This window comes from Diadema antillarum, unplaced genomic scaffold (genome assembly GCF_040938485.1).
Source record: "Diadema antillarum isolate AM-2024a unplaced genomic scaffold, OU_Dant_1.0 scf00000169, whole genome shotgun sequence".
In the NCBI taxonomy this organism is placed as follows: domain Eukaryota; kingdom Metazoa; phylum Echinodermata; class Echinoidea; order Diadematoida; family Diadematidae; genus Diadema; species Diadema antillarum.
Genome location: NW_027271058.1, coordinates 218,227 through 244,620, shown reverse-complemented (window position 1 = coordinate 244,620; position 26,394 = coordinate 218,227). Strand labels below are relative to the sequence as shown.

Below are 26,394 nucleotides of genomic sequence, written 5' to 3'. Positions count from 1 at the left end.
CTATGTGAAAGGCATTCATACCTTGGCACTGAACATACGCAGAATCTCATTAAAAAATTCATCAAACGAGTATGTGCTGCTTCACACAAACTGAGCGTATCACCCTACGCAAAATTCAGAATGGTCTACACAAACTCGCGCTACATAGAGATTAAGATGTACCACAAGGGAAAACAGTTTTATCTCCTTCACAAGGACATGGAGCCCAGGGAGTCCCGATGAGGAAACTGAGACGAAACACAAGTTTGTTATAAAGTCAATCTTACAACTCTTAGAGACGACTTCTAAAAGATCAAAGCTACCTCTCGTTGAAGTCCTCGTTCTCCTGAGCCTGGGCAGCCATGATCTCTCTGTGATCCGGAACACCACACCTCTCTCTGAAACAAAGGCATGGGTCCAGACGGATACCTGCGTACTTCTCATACCCTGTAACATTGAAAGACACATTCAAGGTGACCTCACCATGATGAATCACGTCACACAAAATCTTTTCAATGTAGACAAAAATAGGGGTAATAGGTGATGACAAGCACACTTACAAGTATTTGTCAATGAAACTAGAGCTCACTTTTATATCGATCAACCTTCAAATCTGTCCTTGGAATGTGTCAATTAACGATCATCATTCTCAATTTGAAATGTGTTTGTAACTTTTTATACTTACGCTATTCCAAGACATTTCCCTATGAGTATTAACATGATGATGCATGTGATGCATGTGAGTTTTTCCTTTAAATGTGATATTTTTACTATACGTTCCTACCTGATAGACACATAATAAAAACAACTATCTTGCCTAAGAGTCAAACACTACCTAATCAAAAAGTTCTCCTGGTAATGTCAACTGGAGGAGAGAAATTCTGATGCATCAAGAACGTAACACTGATACATGTACAAGGTACTCTTAAAATGGCAAAGATTTTGTTTTGTTTGTTTGTTTTGTTCTTCTTCTGTTTTATGTACAATGCACTAGATCCTGAATGGGTGGAATGACACAGGTGGGTGTGACAATTGGATATTGGCAGCTAAGACTTTTTAGATATTAGAGAGACTAAACCTGTGTCCTCCATACCAAGTCATTTCCCACACAGCTTGTCAGACACCTTTATCAAATAAATGCAAGTGTATTGTTCACAGAACCGATTTGTTTGGAATGATAATCAATAAGTATGTTACACAAGCTTTTTGCGATACCTGAACAATCTCAGTCAATTTGAAATTATACACATGGGAATGGAGTGTGAAATCTACTCAGTACACCAGACTTGTGACCGCGTCCAACTCTGGCTTACCGTGTTTGAATACACCAATGAGGAGTGAGTGGTCAGCCTCACTGTCCCACCAGCCGACCGGTGGCTCACCCTCAGGGACGGGGACATCAAGGGGCATTAATCTGGACAAGTAAAAGAGGAAAGGAACATTGCAAGCTTTCACTCCTAATTCAAATGCTGCCAAAGAGGCATTATGGATTACTGGTAAATACATAACAGTGTTTAAGCTTCACTGTTTACAGCATACACCTACAAAATATGCAATCGATATTTGCTCCAAATGCCTGCATGTAAGATATTTCAGACTAACAGTGGTCATGATGCAGCATTGATTTCCCCACAATATATTGCACATCTCATAACATTGGTTATATCACGATAAACACCACATCATGCACATTCCATGCTTTCAATAATATCTCAGCAAAATACGAGGGGGTAGGGCTTTAAAAATGAGACTAATACGCCCTCTGTTCTGGCATAGTATATCCAAGATTTCTTCACATTTCTGTAATTGCAATGTCATCACTGAATGTGCACTATGCCTTGCATCCTACATAGTTGATTACTATCAACATGCACATGATGGTTAGTGAACTCACTTTGCCCTGACATCATTCTCAATTTGCTCGGCTAGGTCTCCAATGACCTCCTGCTTGAGGTAATACAGTAGACGCACACGCAGCAGCACCCTGACGGCAAGAAGGAAGAAAAAGAAGGTGCATGAACATGAAGATAGACGAATTACACTATCATAACATAGATATAAACAACTGGATAGGATGCAATGAGTCAAGTTACTCACAATCAATATTCTACATTTGTGCATAAATATGTGAATGCTAACAATTTCAGGGATGTTTTGAAGCTCCATGAAGACTTATTTTCTCAGCAAGACTTCACAAAAATATTTCATTTACGCTTCAAAACTGTAATGTCCTCGTACATCGTAAGGAGTGCACTGATCATGTATTTTGATTGTGAATCAAATGCACGAGGGGAAATCCAGGTTCCACTTCATTAAAGATGTTAGGATAGCAACTCTCTGCTTGAATAGTAACTTCTTGTAGCAGCATCCAACCAGGAAGCAGGATTCTCATTGTTGCCATGACACCTACTATTCCAGCAAGAGTTGCTACCATGGCAACTTATTATGACATGGGGCCCAGGAGACACTTGTGGTTGTCCACCAGTGTATATCTGTGGGAAGCAATCCTTCCTTACAGCTAGTCTAGCCCTAGAAAACCTACTTGTTGCAGTGCCTCTTTAGATGGTTCTTGTAGCCCTGGTCTGTGAGGAGTAGGTCTGGGTTCTGGTCCTTGGCGCTGAAGTCATAACTGATGTGAGCTGGCTGCGGCTCCTTCTTGGGCTTCTTTCCCTTCCGGCCCCTCGGCACTGGGGCGGACAAACCTAAAAATGTGGCGACATTCGATGTTACAGTTTTGCAGGTACCGTCACGTGCTTCTTGTATAAAGGAGATAATCATTCTGAGTGTACTGGTATGAACACACACTGTCTGGGTGTAAATGTTGAACACTTGGCTACAACTAAAACATATCTTGCTTGAATGTCTGAGCTCAGCATCCAACTGTTCACCTGTACTAGCAAATTTTGTTTGAATGTCTATACGGTGAGACTTCTGATACCTAGCTTTTTAATGCACTCCATATGGGTAGTGCTTTTGACATACAGAACAGTCTACTTGTTTGAAAGGCTCAGCCTGACAAAAAAACAAGTGTGCCGACAAACATCAATCATTAGATAACATGCACACTTGTATAGTCTAAGAACTTACAAAACATTTGTCTTCTCTGCATATTTGTACATGGATGGCAGATTATCAATGTGTGTCAGGATATACATATGTTAGGGTTCAATACATAAGTCCTTCAAGTACCTTTATGGTTCCGACAGTCCTTGACTGTTCCATCAGGTGCTGGGGTCACGAGGTCCCAAATGAAACTTTTAATGTTCTCATCTCCCTTGTAGTGCTGAAGGCAGTACATCAACTGGAAATGGAGGAGAAATTCTGTGATATGTATCCACACACTTCTTACAAATGCAAACATACATTACCTTTCTTTACCATCTGTGTACATTTCAATTGGACATTTACATATTAGAATTTGACTTCACATATCTTGCATTCAAATTGTTCAGAGTCTCATTATAGTCTCAATGATTTTCCAGGAAGACTGTGTACACTTTGAACATGCGCATCTCACAGGAGTGGCGGGGGATGGGACCGTAACATTTGTATGTCTGATTGATGCATGTGGCATGTGATGACTTTGAATGCTAACGTACCGTGTCATTGCAAAATGATGATTACAAAAAATTGAATGAAACTCACTAGCATCATAAATTTAGTCTTGTTTTTCATAGGATAGATGTCAATTCTGCTTGATGTCAGATATCAAAATTTTGATATGTCTATTTGATTTGATATAATTTGATATGTCTATTTGATTTGATATGTCTTAAAAACTTTCTGACACAAGAGGTGCATTCCTCTTACCATTGTTCTCGCAACAGATTCCACATCCTTTTCTCCCAGCCTCCTTTTGAATCTTGTTGTAGCTAGGATGTCATCCCATCTTCCCCATCTGAAGATGGAAAGAGAGAGAGAAAAACATATTGCAACCTACTTCACTGCTGAAGTACAAACAGATGAGCCTAATGACAACAACGAGATGCATTGGATTCAGGAAAAAGATTTAATAGAGGAAAGGGATATAGTTGTGTGTTATTGTTGTTGTTGTGTTGTTGTTGTCTTTTTTTTTATGGGGAAGGGGGCAACTTGCTGCTTGAAGCTCTAGACAGATTTTACATTCCTTTAGACAAAAAGAAATCCATTCAGGGTCTTAAATGGAAAAATTTAAAATAAGCTTCTCAGACCTGCTACAGTATATAGGGAAAAGAAAAGGAGTTGCATCTGGCTAAACCCCCAGAGTGTCATCCACTAGCGGTCAGGGTCAAAGAAATCAGAGAAATTGTGATAGAACAGAATTTCATCAAGGCCAATCATCAAGACTCACAGGGTTTCTGGTTACAGAGAAAATGTCATGATCTTCAATATCAAATATTCATAGGACACAACTAGTTTGAAGCAGATTGTAATTGCTCAAGGCACTGACCCAAAGGTTAGGAGACCCTTCTCCACCCGGAAGCACTCCAGCCTCGTCCAGCCGGCTTGCAGCTGCTTCTTGGGTGGCCGCTGGGAGGGCTCCCTCTTCTCCTTAGTCTTCTTGCCGCTGGATGGTGGGGGGTGCGGCTTGCGGTCATCATCGCTCTCGTCCGACGTCAGGTCGAGCATCTCGTCCATGTCACCAAAGCGTTTGGTCTTGGTGCGCTGCCGAGGAACGTGGATGAGGAATTCGTCCTGGGAAGGCAGAGAGAACCTTGTCACTGACTGCATGTTTTCAATATGACTCATTAAAGAAAATGTCATATACACCTGTACTACTACTTTAGAATAGATTTCTTCATGGAAAATTTAAAATATGCTCAATGAGTATATGAGGAATGTCGACAACACATCACAAGAAAAATGGTAAAATTCTGTTTCATGGCCGAATATCAACTTAGTCTACATGAAGAATTTCCCAGAGGTGATCACAAAGAATCACGGGTATGGTCAAGTCTAGGATTTCATCCAAATCATTGGATGATGAAGGCATATGTTCTTTTTTCTACCATGGAAGAGATGCACCATCTGAACACAAACAAACCCACCTTTCCTGTTGTGGTGTCAATGTCGGCTCGCTTGGCCCATTTGTGCCAGAAATCAGGGTCATTGATGTTGATGTCTGTATGGTCAGAGTTCACAGTGAAGCTGGCCTGTATGGGAGGAATTAGGATGATTGCATGTGTCATTCAAAGCAGTTCAACATCCCTTACTATTTCACCCCTTACATATTAATTATCACCAGATGCGACAACATTACATCATCAATCACAAAACATACCACAGCGGCATATTGGGACGTACGTTTCCTCAAACTGAGGTCATGTATTTGCTATCCAACAAAAATTGATGCAATTACAACTCTTCCTAAATGAACACGACGCAGAGGCATGACCCAGAGGCACGAATGCACAGCAAACTTGGCACTGCTTACCAGGACAGAATATGTTTGGTATCCATAAAAATCAGTATGATATTGCAACTTCAAACATACATCATGGAGCCTACTAATCTGTTGTGTGCCGCTTTAGGTTCCATGGCATTTGCTCTGTTGACAACTGCTCCAATGAAATATCTGCACGCTAAGCCAAACATAAATTCCACCCACAAACATAGCCCTAAACCTAATCCTAATCTTCACATCAAATTAAGCCTAAAACCCCAGGTCCTTAGAGAAAATAAGACTGGGGCAATTGTCGCAGGAGCAAATGTTGTGTCACTGCTGCTATAATATGTAAATTGTGCTATTTAAGCATTACCTGTCACAAAGTTTGAAATGGGCTGAAAATGAGAACAAGTGATGAGGAATGACTCTCACCTTGGCAAAGGAGGAACCCTTCATCCCAGGCTTGTGTTGGATGACCTGTGTGCGTCTCTGCAGGATCATGTCGATGTCCTCTGCGCAGAACTTGGAGGACTGGTCTTCGTCGTCCATGATGGCGCCGTACGCCCCCCTCCGCAGCAGGTCCTCAATCTCTTTCTTCGACAGAGCTTGCTGCTGGAGAGAAGCGTGAGCAGATTGTGTTTGGATACACAATCCATACGGATTTCAACCAAAGGCCAGTATTTCATCTCATTGATGCTTACAATGCTATTGCATATCATGTCTACCAACATCTTCTCTAAATCTAAGACACCTTTTTGTCACATCTATGGGGCTCTTCAGCAAATAATTTTTTCAACTTTTCCTTTTTTGTTATCATTCAGCCTTTGGGCTGCTATGTACCATTTTTGTTTAACAGAATAAAACAATCTCTATCTATCTCAAAATGTTATGATGAAGAAGCATGACGAGCATGTTCACATTATATCATATACATGTATAGCACTTTCCCCCTTCATGTTATTGCCGAGGTTGCTACCTCAATCATATAAAGACTTTTCTATACTTGTTCACCAGACTGAAGAGGGGAAGATCAGAACTGCACACATCACTTTGTTTCTATTCAAAGATCTGGTTCCTCATCCAAGGCTACTGCCCAAGAGGGGATGGAAGGTAGGGCAAGGGGACACTACTTGAAAATAAAAGGGACTCCATTTACAGGGTTGTAGGAGCTGGATTCTTTGTCTGCCCGCATCGACTGCAACACGGCCTTGTCCAGTCCAAGCTTCATGCTGGCCTTGTCGAACATCTCCCTCTCGTAGGAGTTTCTGGTGATGAGGCGGTACACCTTCACTGCCTTCTCCTGACCAATGCGATGGCATCGAGCCTGAGCCTGTGGGAGCAAGACACACCATGATAGAGTGCATCAGTGAACAGGGAAAGCCAACTGTGAACACCATAAATTATGTGGCATAGGTTACATCTCCCAACATTGTAAATGAAATTTTCCCATAATACACCTTAGGATTTTTCAAAAAGAAATGAAAATAACCCTGTCACTTAAGAAAACACTCCCCCTTTGTGCTGCGAATAGCAATTGGAATATTTGGGGGGTTGGAAGAAAGTCATTGAAAATCTATAGTCTTGTTTTATCATTCTGAGGAAAGGTCTTAAAGTAATCTAATTTTCAGGGTTGCAAAAGGGACACGCGAACTCTACGGAATGTCACTTACATTATCCAAGATAAATACTAACTCAACTGTTGGTAACTTCGAGAAATATAAATATCTTTATATCTGGATGGAAGGACGGGTTTACATACCTCCTAATGCACAAAGGAAGATCAGTCATAATGATGTAAGTGTAGCTATTCAGACTATACCATTCAGGAATGACAAGTATACAAGCACTAGCCTTGCTTCATGTTTTGGAGGAGACCACCGTGTCAAGGCTGGTCTTGAACAAACCACTGAGTGGTTCTGCCTAAATGTGCCTAGACTAAATGTGACATGTAAGGTGCGTTGTCTCACCTGAATATCATTCTGCGGATTCCAGTCAGAGTCAAAGATGATGCAGGTGTCAGCAGCTGTGAGATTGATACCGAGGCCTCCAGCCCTGGTGCACAGCAGGAACACAAAGCGGTCTGAATCTGGAAGGGGAACACAGGAAAAGTTGCCAATTCTACCATTACTTCTCCAATCTGATGTTCTTCATCACCAAAGCTGAAGTCAAAAGCACTTCTCTGCCCTTAATATTTCTTGAAATAAACCTTGTTTCATATCCTCACTTAAGTTAAGTTCATGAAACTTTATTTGGAGTGGTCACTTCATTCAGAATGGTAGCTTCCAAAAATGTCCCTGCATTGTATGGTCAAGTATACCAAAAAACAACTAAACTTTCACAGACAGAATGCTGAAGAAAACAATACTACATAGTGTCACAACTGATACCCATACAGTGGACGAAATCATTTTTCATATATGAAAATATGAAAATTGTTTAAATTTAGGATCAAGGCTTGCTTACCTGGTTTGCTGAAGCGATCAATTGCAGCCTGCCTCATGTTGCCTCTCACCCGCCCATCAATCCTCTCAAACAGATACCTACAGATGGAAATAGTCACGTGATAATCACAAGGTGGATGCACTCACATTTAAGTATCAACTACATGAAAGTTTGTCGATTGGCATTGCTCCAAAACGGTCTCAACTGTTCATATGCTAAATATAGATGGCAATCACTTCATGAGTTCAATGTCACTTGATTCCTCAGTTCACTATACTACCGTCTTGATGTTATTACCTTGGCCCAAGCATGTGCTGCACTGTCAAACCATATTATGATGGATGTGAACATGAGGTCATACTGGGGTTGTCTGACTTCTTGGTTCTTGATCAGATTTGGTGGAGAGTCACCAGAATGGAAGGTAAGACCCAAATATTCATCATCACCTCAAGAACACAGCGTTTCAATTGGACTTTTTTCCAATACAATCACTTGCCATCAAATGAGAAAACACAAGCCCATTTCTCCCCCAGCTCATATGGCAAGTATCCTAAACTGAAAAGCCAATCACAGCACAAGACATCGTTATCTGTATGATGAGTGCTGCTCTGTTTCCATTCACTGTCCTTTTATTACGAGATATGAAGGGAAATGAGCACTGTGTTAGGAGTTGTCTCTCAACAGATTAACACTTTGAATGCAAAAAAAGCATACTACCATGAATTTCAAACTCTTTAAATGAGCCAAGTGCAAACAATAAGAGTTGCAGAGCCACCACGCCCTCAGTCGGAAGTCCTCACCTCTTCTGGATGAGGTAGTCCTCTAGGATGTCCAGGCATCGGATCATCTGGGAGAAGATGAGGACCTTGTGGCCGCCGTCCTTCAGCTTGGGCAGGAGCTTGTCCAGCAGCACCATCTTGCCAGCCGACTGGATCAACACCTTGAGGTGGAGGAGCGGGTTCTCCTGGACACTGATGACCGTCCCCGTCGCCAGACCCTCATCGGCAATGAACTCCTTGGCAATCTGCTCCTCTCCACCTGCGACAGACAATGGAGTGGAAACGAATCAACTTGGATTGATGCTAGGAGAGAATCATGGTGAAAATGACTGAATTAAATGACACAAAGTTAAATTCTCACTTTGTTATCTCTCGATGACTGGATGACCTTTCAAAGAACACAAGTGAAATTCTACTGACATTCTCTGAATAAAATGGCATAATCATGCTCGAACTCCCTGCATTTTCTTCAGCACTAATTCTACTGCTTGACCATCATGCATGAAATATAGATGTGTGGAATGAACAATACTGACATCTTAAAGAGTTAAACCACATTTTGAGGAACTGGGCCCTGTCTTATAAAGACTTGTGATAGAAATCAATCACAAGTTTATTGAGAGCTGCAATGCAAGTTGTGATTGATTTGGGGACTTGTAATTGATTTGAAGTCTTTAAAAGACGGGGCCCAGAAATATAAAGCCTCAAAAAATATATATATATCTGATGCAATAAGTTTATATTACCAGGGGAGGTTGTACACAGGAGCCTGATCTCTTATACACTCTGCTCCCATTCCATAATATTTCATTTCATCAAAATCACGAGTTAAATCTGATACCCGACTACCTCTAAATTTTGAAAAGAGCAATTACAATGTTTGGTGGATTTTGTCTTTTTCCGTATCAGGGCGATTACCCGATAAGGTTAGAATATAGATTAGGGGTAGGGTTAGATTAAAGGTTAGAGTTTGGGTTTGGGTTAACCCTATAAAGCCCAAGGGGGGGCACATTGTGCCCCCCCCCCCCCTACCAGATTTTCGTTTGCCACTCCTTCACCCTTAATCAGATTTCAACCAAATTTGGTGACTTTTCCTAAAATCTTATTGCGAACATTTTGATATATAATTTAGCTATATTTGATGTTGCTGGTTGCCATGGCAACCATAAACTGACAACCATGTCAGTCAGATTTTGCATATTTTTTCTGTTCCCATTTCATTTAACAGCATTACAGTGTATGAAATGGGTGTTTCTTGGCTGAAATTTGTTGAAGAAGCAAAATTTGAAGTAATCATGGTCCTGGAAAGTTTTTCTTATTATTTCCTTTGTTTTTAAATGATAAAGGCATAAAACAATAGATATAATAGAGATAATTAAAAACAATAATATTTTCTACAGATTGCCCTTATATTTTGAGTTATTTTGATTCCTTCACCCAAGTTATGCCTCTAATATCATTAGTTTATTATATTTTCAATTTGCAATCTCAAAATTCAACTATTATGCAAATATGAAATGTCATAACTATACATGTACCCATCCCAAACATTTCATCTCAGGTCTCATAATGTATCACTATGTTGATATGAATAGCGCCCCTACGTGGTGACCTTGGGAAATTTCAAACATAGCAAATAATAAAATTCCACTTGCTTATCATTTGTGACAAATATGAAAATGATTGGTCTATAAGACATATATAATGGGGATAAAGAAATTATACCGAAAAATCATGTTTTTAGCATATTTCCTATGTATTTCTTTATATTTTTGTAAATAGTGCCCTCCATGGGTGACCTTGTGAAAATTCAAATGTACGGTCATGTAGAGTATGAGTTACTCTACCCACATGCCAAATATGACAATGATACATCAAATAATAAAAAATTATATAGGGGGGGCACAATGTGCCCCCCCCCCCCCCCCCCCCCCCCCCCCTTGGGCCTGCGAGGGGTCAAAATAGCTTGGGCTTAATAGGGTTAAGATTAGGTTCAGGATTACGATTAGGGTTAGGGTTAGAGTCTTGGGTGATTGTCCAGGGGGTAATTGCCCTAGAACCATCATTTTGTACTGCTCAAGACATCCTTTACTTGCCTTCATGTCACACACCACATTTCATGTACACTCTGTTATGACCTTTTTTTTGCATTCCAAGAAGAACTTTTTCATATGCTTGTAAGATGGCTGTGACCTTTCTACAGGAGTGACTAGCTGAGTGGATATTGCCAACTGACCATTGATGAGGAAGGGGTGGTTGCAGCACTTCCTCAGTTCCATCATGGTGTTCATCAGGTTGGGCAGGTTGGAGGTGGAGCCCGCCCCCTTTGTCAGGAAGCTGAAGTTCTTCTCCAGGATGGCGCGGTAGTAGCGCTTCTGAATGCTGGTCATCTCAACCTGTTCCGAGAGTAAAAATACAGATACTGCATATCTTGCCCCGTATATTGTTATGCAACACATTTGATAAGGTGCTTGGATAAACATCTGTATATCAATACGCCTGCCCAACTGAAAATAAACCAGGCATTTCCTCCATCAAAACACAGAAGTTAATCCCATGAAAGATAGGCCCTTACAGTTCTAAATTGACAATTATCCAATTATCAGTTTCAAAATAAACCTGTATGTCTCCTTTGACTTCATCTCCCCACACACACACAAGAAAAACAACCAAACAAACCCAACAAAAACACAAATTTGAAAGAAGGAAATTATCACCCAGAATCTTTACCAGACCAATTTTCTCATACCTCGATGATGGTTTCCTCCTTGGGAGCCAAATTCTTTTCTACATCCTCCTTCAGACGTCTCAGCATCATTGGTCTCAGAAGCTAGAGGCAGGCAAAGGAAGAAACATAATGCTCACATTATACTACTAAGTGGGATGAAAATGACAAGCATCAGTGTAAATGGGACAAACACCTCTTGCACAAACAGAAAATAAAATTAAAAGACAGACTTACTTTAATGACACTTTGAGACAGCTATCTTCCTTAAGACAAAAATTCATATCCAATACAGCGAGTGTCATATGCCACCTTGCTAATGTGCACTTTGTGGAGTCACTTACCAATGTGGGATATTTTTTCTCGAGAAGATAGGTCTCTACGCAATCATATTAAGTAATCTTTTTTGCCACTTACTCTGTGAAAAGTGTTATCATTCGTTTATGGATATAGTCTTGAAATATGAATTTGTGACGTAATCAATGGCAAAGCTGTAATACCAGAAAGTTATATAAGCCAAAATCAGAAGGTATCTGAGAATTTGAGCTTTCATCCTCTATGTAAATACTTCTTGGTAACTAATACAACCACTGATATCTATATAAGAAATGCTGAATGTCACAAATCCTAGTACGACTTTGTAATAACATACACAAGCATTCACATCCATATGAAAACTGCAGCCGTGTCAAATCTACACCATTATTTCCACACACCTGCTGCAACTTCTCAACTTGGCCCTCCGTCTTGAGGTCCCCAAAGTCCTCCATGAACTGGTTGCTGGAGCGGAACCTGCCTGGCTCCAGGAAGTTGAGGAGACTGAACAGCTCCTCCACGTTGTTTTGAAGGGGCGTGCCTGTCAGGAGGACTCTATGCTCCTGCAGGGGAAAGAGAGAGAGAGAGAGCGAGCGTGGGAGATGGGTTAGATGATGCCACCTGCCTCAACATGCCTCATGAGAAAATCTTACACAGAGCAAGCCTAGCTTGAGCCAGTTCTATGGCATGAAAAAGCACTTGAGAGTCTCTTTGATGGCACATTACTACAAGAGACTCTATAGATGCAGAAAAGTGATCTCAATCTAGCCGAGTACATTAAGCTCAATATGACATGAACCCTTCCATGCCCACAATCTCAGAATGCCACTCAAAGTATTCAAACAAAATATAACTGCTACTGACAGAGATAAAGCAGAGACAATTCAATTCAAGCAATTTATTTTTATTTAATTGAATCCACAATTCAAAATTTATTCTTTTTTTTTTTCAAACTTGTCTGCTTGAGCTTTGCTTTTCTTCCTCCTTCTAACATGTGGATCCTATAAAAGCTTTAAATACTTTCTAAGTATTTTTCATTACCAACATTTAATTGGAGACTGCCTAAAACAAAATTTTTGATTCTCAGAATTTTACACCTCCAATACACAATATAAGGTGAAGTTATTTAACAATGTCTTCGATGCTGGGTTCCTGTCAGCCGGATATCAATCTATGTGCGGTATGCCACAGGGCTTCCATCTAAGAAGTGAAAGCATCTCATACCATGTCCAGGATTTTCAGTCCTTCCAGGAGCTTGCAGTTCCGATTCTTGAGCCGGTGGGCCTCGTCGATGACCACCACCCTCCACTCGATCTCGCTCAGTTCCTGGCAGTCTGCCAGCAGGATCTCGTATGTTGTGATCAAGATCTGGAACTTGTACAGGTCTGGGATCCTCATGCCCTGCTCAAGAGAATACAAATAGCCCCATCAGGAGACTTACTTACAATGGTTTACAGCTCAGTCATGATAAATACATAGCTATGGCAGTATACTATGTTCACGTGCCTAGGATACACTTCCAACAAAGGTGATGCCATTCATGCACTACAAAAATGTTAAGAAACAAAAAATATTCTGCATGGTCCATTAGGAATGAGTCAACAGAACTAGAAATTATCCCTGCATATAAATGCACTTCCTCAGGGTTTTGTTCTAGCAGATAGCAAAGATGTGACAATCTTGATAGTCTTGACAAGGATGTGCACAAATCTTTAGTTGTTGGTGAGACAACCTTTTTCATCATGGAGAAAGACCTCCAATTTCTGCAGTTAGTGACATGCATGTGATATGAATTTTCTGCTGATAATTTCAACAATGATTCCTGGAATACCAAAAGATGGGAACAATTATGCCTGCCCACTGGAGATAAGTATGACAAAGTGTTGCCTAGTTGTGAACACCTATAGGTGCCAAGAAGGCTCTAGTGCCACATGTCTGCATTTAAACAAATTGCACAGACAGGTTTTGCGAGGAGCGCAGGCTACGAGATGAGGTACATAGGTGAAAAAAAAGAAAAAAGTTCTGTGATATGTTGGAGAAAAGTAATTAATTGCCTTGAAGCACACTGCATCACTTCTTTACCTTGTCGTCCTTGAAGAACATCTCATACTCGGCAATCATGTGTCGACTCTGGGACCCGCCGTGGTAGACCACGCTGTTCATGTCGGTCCAGGACTCCACCTCACGCTGCCAGTTAGCGATGGTGGAGAGCGGGGCGAGGACCAGGAATGGGCCCCGAATGCCGTGTTTCTCCACCTCCTTCAGGAAGCCAATGGTCTGGATTGTCTTGCCAAGGCCCATCTCGTCCGCAAGAATGCAACTTTGTCTGCGGGCAGGAACAAATTATTTTGATGAGTGTGAGGACCATATACTTTTCATATATTGGTACTTATCAATCTGTTTTGGCATTAACATATACATTTTTTTTTCTACAAATTCCTATTTAAGGCCAAGCATACTCAAAAAAGTGAAAACAGAGGACAAGAAACAAAAGTACAGGTAGGCAAAAATTTTTTTTTTTAGGTTTGTAATAGTATGGAACAGTAGGTATGTAATGGTATGGAATAGTACTACGGCTCTTCAAAGCTACTTACGAATTTGCCCAGCTAAAGGTCAGCCAGTTGACCCCTTCCAGCTGGTATTCCCGCAGGACATTGGCATCCTTGTATTTGGGTGATTTGTCCAGTTTCTTCCAATCGCTAGCCTTAGGTCTGGGTTTCCGCTAAACATATCAATGGAAGAAAAAGAAACACCACATAAGAATTAGCAAACCAACAAATCTACAAACCAAACCAACAAATCTACTAGAATATATGCTTAAAGGACAAGTCCACCTTCATATACATTAGGATTGAGAGAATGCAGTAATATTAGTAGAACACATCAGTGAAAGTTTGAGGAAAATCGGACAATCCGTTCAAAAGTTATGAATATTTTAAGTATCTGCGCAGTCACTGCTGGATGAGAAGACTACTACAGTGTATGATGTCACATGCGTACAACGATATAAGGAAAATAAAAAGAGAATTTCACAAAACTTTACTTTTTGAATAAAGTGCACATTTCTTCGACTTGGTACTGACGTTTGTTAACCCTAAAAAGACTGGGCTATTTTGGTAGCTCGAAAGACTGGGGGGGGCCTAAAGGGCCCCCCCTTAAGATCTCGGCCGTGGATCGCGCGATCGCCGCGGAAATTTGCACAATGGTAGTGTGCGATGTAATCTACAAGATCGTATATTCAAATTTTCCAAAATAGTCTTCTTTTATTTTATTTTGATTGATTATGCTAATCTATGCGAGAAATCAGACTTTTTTTATCTAAATCAGTAAATAAAGCTCCAAAAGTGCTCATTTTTGGTCTAGATATTCTTTGTAGCATTCTTAGCAAATGTACTTGAAAAAAAATTCGGTACCAAAATTAATTTCTTATTTATTTTATTGTTTTATGAATTTCTTATGTATTTCTTTGTTTTTTTCGACCTTTTGTTTTTGTTGTTTTTTTCAGCAAAATTTGTGGCAGACCCTTTTTGAAGCATAATACTACTAAAACAAATTGATTTTAGCCATTGAGAGTAAAAATAAGCATATTTATATGAACCATGTGATAAAACTTGATTTGTATTGACTTTGTACACAAAATCACATTTTTGAGCCATTTTCGGTCTCACGTGCATGTACAAAAAGTTATGTAACTTCAGAACCGTACCCCCGGGCGTCACAAATTTGGTGTCAAAATGTGCGGGAAACTCGAAAGAAAAAAGTCATAGAGCATCGCGGCGAGAGCATTGCGTGTTGCTGAGTAATCGCGCGAAATGTCGAGGGGGGGGCCTTTTAGGCCCCCCCCCAGTCTTTTTAGGGTTAAGGGTAACATTATTCCCCCTGCCTTCTGAAAGAGAGAAGTCGAGTTCTTTTGTTATGCGAGAAAAATGGAAATATGTTGAATTTTCTTTATTCTTTCTTTATGTCGTTGTACTCATGTGACATCACAAGCTTACTCAGTCTTTTCATTCAGCCGTGACTGAGCAGAAACTTCTAAAATTCATAACTTTTGAACGGATTGTCCGATTTTCCTGAAACTGTCACTGATGTGTTCTAATACTGCTGCATTCACTCAACCCACATGTCTATGAAGGTGAACTTGTCCTTTAACAGTACATACACTCACATACATATACATTTAGATGCAAACTTTGACCTGATCATTCACATAAATGCCTCTTTTTTCACCATTTTCTCATCACATTTAGACTCCACTTTGCAAAAGCTTCTGCTTGCATATAAGCAGTGTACTTATACCATCATATGTGAAGCCCAGTAAACATTTAAACTTAATACTGCAATTCAAACATGCTTTGTGCTCGCTTATTTTTATCTAATAAGATTTTTGTCTCTGTAACTGTAGACTGAAGAAGACTAATGCTTTGCACATGATGGCACAGGGTGGATTCGACAGCACTTGGTTTCTTGATCAGATTTGGTGGAGAGTCACCAGTATGGTTTGTAAGAATACGAAATGTCATCATCATATCAAGAAAATAGCTTCAGACATCCATCCAAGAAGTTCCTAACATGTGTTGTGCCTGCAAACGTTGTTACTTTCAGGTCATCTCCAAAATTGCATACATTAGACCATAAACTAAAACACTAGAATAACTCACTTTTATACAAGTGGAAAATCTGTGGTTATTGAATAATTCTATGTTATTTGTGAAAAAAAAACAACTACTTGTAATTCTATAGTAATGTAATGACACACTTTCTGTATCATACTTCAACCCTTGTAAAGATCCTCAAACATCAATCTATGACACTACCTCACATCAGACGAACAGGGTGTACACACATTCACAATACAAAAATAGAATAAGGTTTGGTATTTAATGGGCATACAATGCCAGAGACCATAAGCAAGCCTGTACACCACTGGAAATAGCTGTGCTAACACAAAACTTAGTGATGCCCAGTGCTGCAAACATCCATTCACCAAAATCAGGGGGGCGTTTCATCAACGAGTTCGTCGGGGGTTTTCACCGACGAATTTGCTATCAGCCAATCAGACGCGAGGATTTACACTGACAACTGTTAAAAGCTAATGAAATCCTTGGTCAGGGGGGCGTTTCATCAACGAGTTCGTCGGAGTTTTCACCGACGAATTTGCTATCAGCCAATCAGACCAAGGATTTCATTAGCTTTTAACAGTTGTCAGTGTAAATCCTTGCGTCTGATTGGCTGATAGCAAATTCGTCGGTGAAAACCCCCGACGAACTCGTTGATGAAACGCCCCCCTGATTGGCTGATAGCAAATTCGTCGGTGAAAACTCCGACGAACTCGTTGATGAAACGCCCCCCAGGTGTTAAGATACTTGCTTGTCACATGCATCTCAATAAGCAAAACCAATTCCCAACACGGGATTCTTTTGTATACTGTAAAACCAGAAATGTATGCGACATGATATTTTTGTGAATTGCCACTGGCATTCAATGCATCCATGTAAACAAGAACTTTTGTGTGCATTTCAATTTTGCAAATCTTGGCTCCTCATATTTGTGAATAAGATCTCAAAGTTTTGCCAGTGTGACCACAAACTCACTGCAAAACTTTCGGTGAAACTTCCCACTCCAACTAGGTATATTTCCCAATGTGCCACCCACACCAAACTTCTAGATCTTTTGTCAGTGTGACCGCAGGAAAAAAGATCGCGAAGACTTTGCGATCTTAAACTTCTCAATCTCTTGCCAGCGTGACAGCGCCCTGTGTGCCGGACTATATCTAACCTGTCTCTCTGACTTGGAGGGCATCTTGTTGTACTTCTCGTAGAGTTTGATCTTGGTCTTATCTACATCTTCCTCCAGCTCCCAGGTGCTCTCCTCGTGGGGGAGGCTGCACCACTTCACCAGGTAGTGGGTCACCATCTCGTCCGACTCCTCGTCCTTGGTGATGGCCTTGTCCAGGATGCGGTCCACCGTGATGAAGTCTGGGTTGAAGTACTCGCCCTCGTCAAACTATCACCGGGGAATTTGGGAGAGGAGAGCGAGGCCATAGGATGAATGAGTGAATGAGTGAATCACAATAATGCATCCGTTGCAGTGACATGTAAGCTTGTGCTAGGTTAAATCCGCACAAAGCATCAGCAGAAGGCTACAGATCTGGGACCCGAGTGGAGCTCATAAAGAGCCTTGTCTCTTTTCAATGTAGCTTTTCCTTCTTGGAAAGTACAGCCTAATTTGTATGAAATCCTACTGCTCTCAGAAACTGAAAAACTAAGTCAATACACTTCGGCACTTCCTTAAAATTATGTCACTTACAGCTCGCAAAAACCAAAATGAAATTTATCTAGAAAGGAGTCTATCTGGAACAAAGTCCAAAAAATAATGTCTATATATTCTGCTGTTAAAATTAACCTGAAAGGAGTTGGTATGTCTTTGAAAATAATCACTTCCTCTGAGCGCCTAAATGCACACATTTGACTTCAAATATTGTAAAACTATGGAACCAGTACTGCAATATTGCAGCAAAAAAAAAAAAAAATGTTATGATAACAAACAGAGCCATATGCACTCTCCTCTCACCTCTGATGCCATCCCATACTGCGCAAGCTGCTTGAGTCTGAACCGCTTGATCTTCTGGAAGATCCTGGGGTCTGCCGACAGCTTCTCAATTGTGGACCACTCACAGTGCAGGTATGAGCTACAGGATGTGCAGAACAAAAGCGTGTAGAGTTCACCAATATGCATCTCTCAGCCTGGTGCTTAGCACACTGTCATGGTAACAGTTTTCAAGCGACTACTGCTTTAACAACTCACATGGACACATGGAATGTGAAATGACTTATGAGAGTGAATTCATATACAGAAATGAAATTCCACAATTGCACAAGAAAAAAAAAACACCTCATGAATGCAGAATCTGAAGTATTGATGTTTAGTCTCTTGTAAACTGAATCCCTTTTACATGTTCACATATATTTTAGATAATTTTTTTAGTGGTCACATATTTGAGCCATTTAAAGAAATCACATTTTCTATTTCTTTCAAGGTCTTGGCAGGTAGGTAGTATACAAAGACCGCACAGAGATTGTAGCGACTCGTCTCCCAGATAGATTATCGTTATACACCACAATTTGCCTGTTTCCATTAGCAACTCTTTCCCCATCCAAACAAACTGTATAACAAGGTAATAAAATTCCTGCAAATATCACCAAAGTACCTCTCCCAACATCGCCGTACTACAGATGAAGGCATGAACACTTACAAGTTCCTGTACTTGACGTAGAACTCCTCAATCTCTCCCACTTGGGCTTCACCAGGAATCTGAGGCTTCTTGGTAATCCTGCTGGCCAGAATCTTCTCCACAACATTGGCCTGTGATTCATCTGGGTTATCCTGCAACACATCAAAAATATTTATGATTATGAGGAGGTACTGCGCACACCCGTAATCAAGGTCACACTGTGAGATTGGTCTTCACAATCCAGAGTACATCAAGTCATTGACAAACATTATATAGATGATGACTAGCGGGGGAGGGAACATACCGAATGTTCCACCCGAAGGGTTTGAAATGCTATTGAGGGAGGTTATAAGTCCCCAGACAAAGTAGAGGGACTTATAGCCTCCCAAAATAGCATTTCAAACCCTGAGGGTGGAGCATTTGGTACATGTTCCTGACAACAAAAGTCATCATCTGTTATATCACATGTTTTAGTAAAATACAACCACCAGCACAACGCACTCGATCACTTGCGCAGAGCCAAATTCACTGTGCGCGGGTCCTTCAAATCACACTTTCGTACGCATTACAATAATCGGTCATCTGCTTTTTCACACTGCATGGAATAGGCAAATCTATCTTATCGATTGCATGAAAAATATGATCGTTCAATCGTTGGGTATCGTTTGTCATTTGTTACGTGAAAATGTGTTCCCATGGGAGAACGTTACAAAAATGTTCTGCCCATGGGCAAACATAACCAATGTGCCTCCATCACGTGATTGTGTTTAGCCAATCACTAACCAGTATTTGACTAACCCATTCAATATATAGCACTATGGACCAAGAGGATATTTTGTGTTTCAAATTGAAAGAAAGCGACAATAATTTGATCACTCAGCTACTTCCTTGTCACAAAGACTTCCTGTTTTGCAGTGCCCAAACCTTGCTGACCTTAATTGCCGACAAAAATATTAGACTTCACTACATTTAAAGTTTACATTCTCCGCAATGAAGGATAAAACCACCATTATCTTCATAATTGCTTCCTCCCTGTCTGTGCTTCACTTAATGCCATGCTGTAATTCCTGTAAGGAGCAATTTTTAACATAACTGAGAGTGACAAACATGGAAGCTGGTAGGCCATCGCTTCATTCACCAACTCAATGGGGTTGGGCCAGGTCTTCTGTTAGTCAACAATACATTTTTTGGCAATAATTCTTTACACTTTACAAGCAAAACTACAGAGACTAAAGTGCTATATCTGTGCGAAGGATGAGAATCCACCCTATCTCCTTTAAGTAAACGTCTTACCACAAAGAACTTTGTAGACTCTGATGGTTCGAGAGAAACTACATCGATCTCGGAGACACCCTCAACATCCACGTCTTCGTCCTGCTTCTCCGTCTTGACCTTCAGCTTGATGGTCTTGGGAACAGGGATCTTGGGGTCAATCTTCTTCTTCTTTTTCTTCTTCTTGTCGTCGTCATCTGACGAGTCGTCAGAGGTGATGTTGAAGTCGTAGTCCTCAGTATAACGCTTCCGGTTCGTGTTGCGGGCGGACCGTCGTTTCTGCTCAATGAATAGTATAGAAGGATGAATCACTGGCTGTAGCGGCAGTGAGCTATTCATAACTATGAATTCTATTGACATGACAAAAAGTCATCAGTAGGATTCTTCAGTGGTGGGTAAATTGATGATAGCCCAAAACAATGATGTCAATGATATATGACCTTGTCCACACAGAATTATAACCTCTTCAGCAACAAACTGCTTGATCAATTATCAGGGACATCAAATTTTGTCAGACCTCTGTGACCATGTGAACATGGAAGCAAGCAAGAATGCCTTTTGAGTGCATGGTATTGAGGTAATAGAAATATGTGGCATCATGCAAAAATATACTCAATGTTTACATTGGCAGAACAAATGCAAAACTAAATCACTATGGCCTTGCTTGAACACAGACATAGCTCCAACATAATCTCCATTGAAACTAGGTGCGTATTTGTGGACAGCGTCAGAATTTGCATACCTCTATGCCGGGTCCATTCATCTCGTCTATTGGAGGGGACGGTGGTGGGGTCTCGTCCAGGTCCGAGCTTTCTCCGCTGAATTCACCATGCTTTCTTTTCTGTCGCTTCAGTTTGTTGATTGCTGCTGCAGGAAGTTTCCTGAGATTAAAAAAAAAGTGGCATAGATGAAAACCCAACTTTAACTGAATTGAAACTTCACTGGACTATATTGTCAATACATAGTAATGAAAGAACTTATTTCAACTATTTCATGCATTCATAAATTATGTTCCTGTCATCACTAGAGACAGCAATTTCATATCTAGAAGCTATGATCAACATAATCCTTCACATTTACCATTAATGGTTTTATAAAACTTATTTTTACATAGCGAAACAAAAATAAAAGGGGCAGACATGGCACAGTATTCAAATTCTTGTTCTCACTTTGAAATAACACACTCTCTTGTTTTTTGTTTTTTCTTCTTCTGATTTTCAGGTAAAGCAACCAGAAAACCCACTAGCACTGACAAGCTGTGACAGGAATGTCCAAAATTACTATGATTTCCCACTGCAAAACGTAAAGGCAATTAGTGAAAAGTTTACCATGGCACCGATACACACTTCACGTGACATTCTGAGGGACACTGTAAGGACTTGCGAGAGTGAGTTTCCACAATTCAGTTTGATTGGTAAAGTCCTCAAATATCTCCACAATGCTGAGCTTCAAATATGAATGAATGAAATTAGGCAAAAAATCAGTAATGCTTACTTGGGCTTCTTCTTCACAATCACCACCTTCTTCTCCTTAATCTTCTTCTCCTTGGGCTGCTTGGACTCCTTGGACTTCTTCTTGGACTTCTTCTTTTTCTTGGCCTCGGCCTCCAGTTCTTCTATCTCTCCCAGGAGCTCGGGGGGAATTTCGTCATTATCTCTCAGCACCTGCTTAGGGAGGAGGAGACGAGCGAAACGGTCATTCGTTCACGTCAAATTAGGGCGAAAGCACGAGTGTACACCTCTATACAGGAACAATTTGTACCGTGCTGGAATCAATCATGTGAAATCATCTAACTATAGTGTCATCAAAAAACACCACAGCCCATGATGATTTTTTTTCCCCTTTGTTTCATTCTGTCTATATAATTTCTGGGTGATTGCATTAGAAACAAATCAGGAGCAAAGAGTAGTTCCCTCGTTGCTTGTGGTCCCCTCCATTACTTGTGGCACTATCTTAACAACCGTCCTGTCTGATTTGGAACAGAATGTGTAATGGACCTCTGCAATGAGGCACCCATTTCCAGGTTAATTACCCACATTTTAACCCGTTGAGGACGAGTCCCGAGTATACTCGGGCAGGTGTCTATGGGAAATGTGTGTCGTAGCAAAATCAAACCGTCCTTAACAGGTTAAACTTGCAATGCATTAAACACATTTGAATGGTAGTAAGCCACCATCTTTCAACCCTCCTTAATCCTATCAAATCAGAATAGTTTCAAAAAAATTTGGAGCAGGGATAATCTACATGGATTGGACTTTGGTAATTAATGGCTGAGAAACACATTTGAGATTGCAGCAATGAGAGTCTTATTCTTTATATGGGTTAAGTGCTTACAAAACCACATCTATCATTTCTTGACAGAATGATTAGTGGTGCAACATTTTTTTTTTATATTTTTAACTTTTTAAGAGCACTCTGGCAGAGGAAATGTTCATCATACAGCTAGCAAGGGCCTACTCTTTAGTCTGTATACCTTTGGAATGTTTGATTTTCCTGCAGCTTTGGCTTTCGCAACAGCCTCTGCGATGATGCGATTCGCCTTCTCCTGCAACTTGCGCTGCTTGATCATTTTCTTGCGCTCCTTCTCATTAGTAGGAAGGGGTTCCTCCACTGAATCTTGTCCCTGTGAAAAAATTGGGGGAAGTATGCGCACCAGCGAAGGCAGCAATAGAATCAGTTATTATACTTTTCAAAGAATCCAAACATTGGTTCAAAGTGAACAAGGAGGAAAGAAGTGGTAACATGGCAAAATTTGACATGATATAAGGCTTGCCTCTCAGAGGGACAAGAACGAGATTCTTGTATCACATACATTGTCTGATACAAAGTTCTCCCAATGCTTTGTTGTTCATAACGTGCTATCGGCTCTCAGTCTGGACAACATAATACTAAAGAGAAACAAATACACCTTGCCTGATTACCATCTTGTGTATGCCCTGTTTCTACCCTACTTTTAAGTAAAATTTGTTCATTTTGATTGTCAACATTGCAATCATATTAAATCTAATGAATTATGCAGCAAGGCAAGAGCAAAATAACAATCATTATTAGTGATTGGCATCTATTATCTTCATGTCACAGGTTAAAGTTTTTACAGTGAAAAAAAGTCAAACTAACAGAAGAGAATACAGTCATTGCTCTGTGGAGTCAAAAGATCTGAATCGAACAGAACCTATCTGTGTTCCATGTTTCAAACACAAAAACTTGGCAAGTATAAAACAGAATTCACGCAAGACTATTTTTCACAATTCTACATTTAAATCATCCTAATTTTTCCACACGTGCATATACACTCTTGGTCCTGGTAACTTGGAACACAAACCTTTGCCTTGGCTGACAACTGGGCAGCAACTTGCAAATTTTGAAGACGAGCTTGCAACTGTTTCAGCTTATCCACTGTTTCCTGGGTTTTGGGCTGGTTTTGCAGTTTATTCAATTCTTCTCCTACAAAAATAGGATATGAAAGGTACATACAGAACTTCATTTCAAATGAAAATATTCAGTAAACAGCTTCACATTTTTGTGAACATGCATTCTACTATTACCATTCAAATAACTGAAACATACTAAAACAATAATTAATACCAAACATTTACAAAATAGGCAAAAAAAAAGGGTTCTCAGACAAATTTTAGACACTGTTTATGATGACCTCTTGTTATCTTTATAATCCAATTAATAATCAGTTACCTTATGGGAAAAAAACAACTGTAACTCATCAATCATGCCAAAAAGAAGAAAAATTAAGAAATAATAATAACATTATAAATGCTACATTACCTATCTCCTTCACTTCCTCTCCAATATTAGCTGCTGTCTGGTTGACGAGGATGACTAGCTGAGTGGGTTTCTGGCCTGGCTTGGTTGGCAGTATGCGAACCATCTTGTGTGGTTGTGAGCTGCTACCAGAAGCTGACACAGTGGAGGCTACACCAGGAACAGCTTTGATTGGGGATGTGACAACAATCGACGAGCCAGTTTCTGTGGTAGCACCAGCTTTTGGCAGCACCGAGGTAAAACTTACAATTTTCTTGTTGACAACTTGCTTCTGTTGGACACTAGTGGACACTGTAGTGAGAGATTGGGTCGTAATAGTTGGCACAACTGAAATGGTTTTGCCAGCAACGTTTGAACTGGTGCTAGTGACGTATCTGATGCTGGAGCCGGTGGCTGTACTGGTGGTGGTGATGATGGACAATGGAGTAACAGACACGCCTGTTCTCTGACCACCTTTTGGAGACAGAGAGATCGCCTTATTTGGAGACACCACCTGCACAGTTTGAACTCCTGGCTTAGGTTGTGCTGAACTTGTGAGGGTGTTGGCTGTTGTAGTCAATACAGTAGCAATCTGCTGCCCACCAGCCCCCGATACGATACGGACAACTGTACTTCCAGCTCTCGCGGGGGAAACTTTGCTTGTTGGTACAACAGTCGTGGTGCACGTGGCTTGAGGTTTAGTTGCAATAGTAATTGATTTGCCTATACTACCACCAACTGATGATGGGACAATAATGCATGTCTGGCCCTGTGATGTTCCAACATTGCCCCCAACACTACTTGGTATAAGCTTCACTTTACCCTGAGTTAGTGTGTTCACATTGCTTACCCTGGGAATTTGTACTTTGTTGTTGGCCAATATTTGGTAAATGTTTGTAGCATCTGTCACCTTGGAGCCATCAGCAGCCTGAGACTGAGGGAGTACAATTCTTATACTTCCAGGTTGTGCCACTAACTGCGACTTTGCAACAGGACTGGTCGGAGTGGCAGACACAGTGCCAGCAGCACTAGATGGCTGTGAAACCACCACTAGACATGTTCCTGTACTACCTGCAGCAGACTGGGGTACGACTGTGAATTGAACTGGTGACTTGCTCTGTGGCTGGGTGAGCTGTACTGCTGGCTGTTGTGGCTGCGTGAGCTGTACTGCTGGCTGTTGCTGTGGTTGTGATTGTTGTTGGGGCTGCTGCAATGTGATTACCTTCTGTAAACCTTGCTGAGTTTGCACCAGCTGAATCTGTCCTGCACCTGTTGTGCCAGCTGAGGTTCCAGGCAGCACAAAACGAATAGGTTGTTTGGTTTCCCCTTGACCTCCTTGCCCACCCAAAGTCACTACTTGGCCTGCCTGCTGCAGTTTCTGTAAAATGGTAGCATCCTTGACTTGTAGCTGAAGTTTGACCGGTTGTGGAGATTTATTCTGCTGAACAGGACTCGTTTTAGTGATGATCTTATACTGTCCTGGACTTTGCTGGGAAACCATTATGGGTTTTCCTGTGGCTTGTACAGTGGAAGTTGTTGGGATGGATGTCAAAATGGTGGCGCCAACATTTGATGTCGCTTGCTGTATACTGCCACCAGTCAAGATCACCTTTTGTCCTGGCTGCGCTGTCTGTAACGCCGAAACCAAACCACCAGCGGTCTGGATCAAGAATGGTTTGCTTGCGCCTGGCGATTTAAGTTGCACCGTCTTTCCCGTGACATTACCAGTGCCTGCTGACTTGGTGATATAGTAGGTCTGCTGACCACTTTGCTTCAGTGTCTTATCTTGTAGCATGGTTGACACCTGCTGGACACCAATTGTAACCTTGTTCTGCCCTTTTGGGCTGACTGCCCCACTTGAAGCACTCGCGGTCGCACCAGCACTTGAGGGTGTGGCTGCAGGAGCAACATCCGGGACGTGGGATTGCGGAGATGGAGAAGCAAGGCCTGCTAGAAGTTGGAGACCGAGAGTGTTTGGTACCGAATCCTCTTTCTCATCTGCACCAGGATTTGCAGGAGTCCCAGAGGACTCCGGATCAGCGTCCATCTTTGATACCTCCTTAAATGTCTGTCACTGCTTGATGAAGCAGCCGGATGTTTGCAGAGAATCTGTAAGAATCGGCTGCACCTGTCACTGATGGTACACCTGCCAAATTGAAGCAGAATATTCATATCAATTGCAAATCAGTTCAATTCTTGCTAGAAGATTATACAACTCAATAAGCTACATTCTGGATGCACCAAAGTAAAAGAAAAAAAGAAAGTTCATAACTGGAGACAATGTAAAGAGCACCTGTGACAGTGTTATGAGAGGCAACAGTCATTACATAGAGGAGATCGGGTAGAAATTTGCGATATTCTAAATCAGTCACACATACTGGATTGTTTTACTTATGAATACTATTGTTTAAACATAAAACACAAAAAGTAATTTGTCACCAATTTAGCTACACAAATTGCTCTATAAAAGATGTTGCAGCAGCAGGAAGAAAAAAGATTCCTTTATAGCCTGTGAAGACCATTTAGTATT

General features: G+C 40.9%; 1 protein-coding gene across 1 annotated transcript in view; it reads right to left on the bottom strand.

Moving 5' to 3' along the window:
• The window catches only part of LOC139722649 (uncharacterized), a 43,739-nt gene extending 17,734 nt beyond the window's left edge, over positions 1–26,005 (bottom strand). The window contains exons 1-28 of the mRNA XM_071633942.1: positions 23,889–26,005; positions 23,431–23,552; positions 22,582–22,731; positions 21,603–21,775; positions 20,851–20,989; positions 20,130–20,387; positions 18,858–18,988; positions 18,176–18,293; positions 17,381–17,608; positions 14,200–14,327; positions 13,688–13,931; positions 12,830–13,006; positions 12,007–12,168; positions 11,315–11,395; positions 10,802–10,961; positions 8,587–8,824; positions 7,808–7,884; positions 7,312–7,430; positions 6,501–6,674; positions 5,777–5,956; positions 5,007–5,111; positions 4,409–4,653; positions 3,790–3,877; positions 3,169–3,280; positions 2,522–2,681; positions 1,874–1,963; positions 1,293–1,393; positions 303–426 (exon numbers count right to left, since the gene is read on the bottom strand). Coding sequence (XP_071490043.1) covers positions 303–426; positions 1,293–1,393; positions 1,874–1,963; positions 2,522–2,681; positions 3,169–3,280; positions 3,790–3,877; positions 4,409–4,653; positions 5,007–5,111; positions 5,777–5,956; positions 6,501–6,674; positions 7,312–7,430; positions 7,808–7,884; positions 8,587–8,824; positions 10,802–10,961; positions 11,315–11,395; positions 12,007–12,168; positions 12,830–13,006; positions 13,688–13,931; positions 14,200–14,327; positions 17,381–17,608; positions 18,176–18,293; positions 18,858–18,988; positions 20,130–20,387; positions 20,851–20,989; positions 21,603–21,775; positions 22,582–22,731; positions 23,431–23,552; positions 23,889–25,911 — 6,107 coding nt within the window. The 5' untranslated portion in view covers positions 25,912–26,005. The remainder of the gene's footprint in view (positions 1–302; positions 427–1,292; positions 1,394–1,873; positions 1,964–2,521; positions 2,682–3,168; positions 3,281–3,789; positions 3,878–4,408; positions 4,654–5,006; positions 5,112–5,776; positions 5,957–6,500; positions 6,675–7,311; positions 7,431–7,807; positions 7,885–8,586; positions 8,825–10,801; positions 10,962–11,314; positions 11,396–12,006; positions 12,169–12,829; positions 13,007–13,687; positions 13,932–14,199; positions 14,328–17,380; positions 17,609–18,175; positions 18,294–18,857; positions 18,989–20,129; positions 20,388–20,850; positions 20,990–21,602; positions 21,776–22,581; positions 22,732–23,430; positions 23,553–23,888) is intronic.
• Positions 26,006–26,394: the final 389 nt, after the last annotated feature.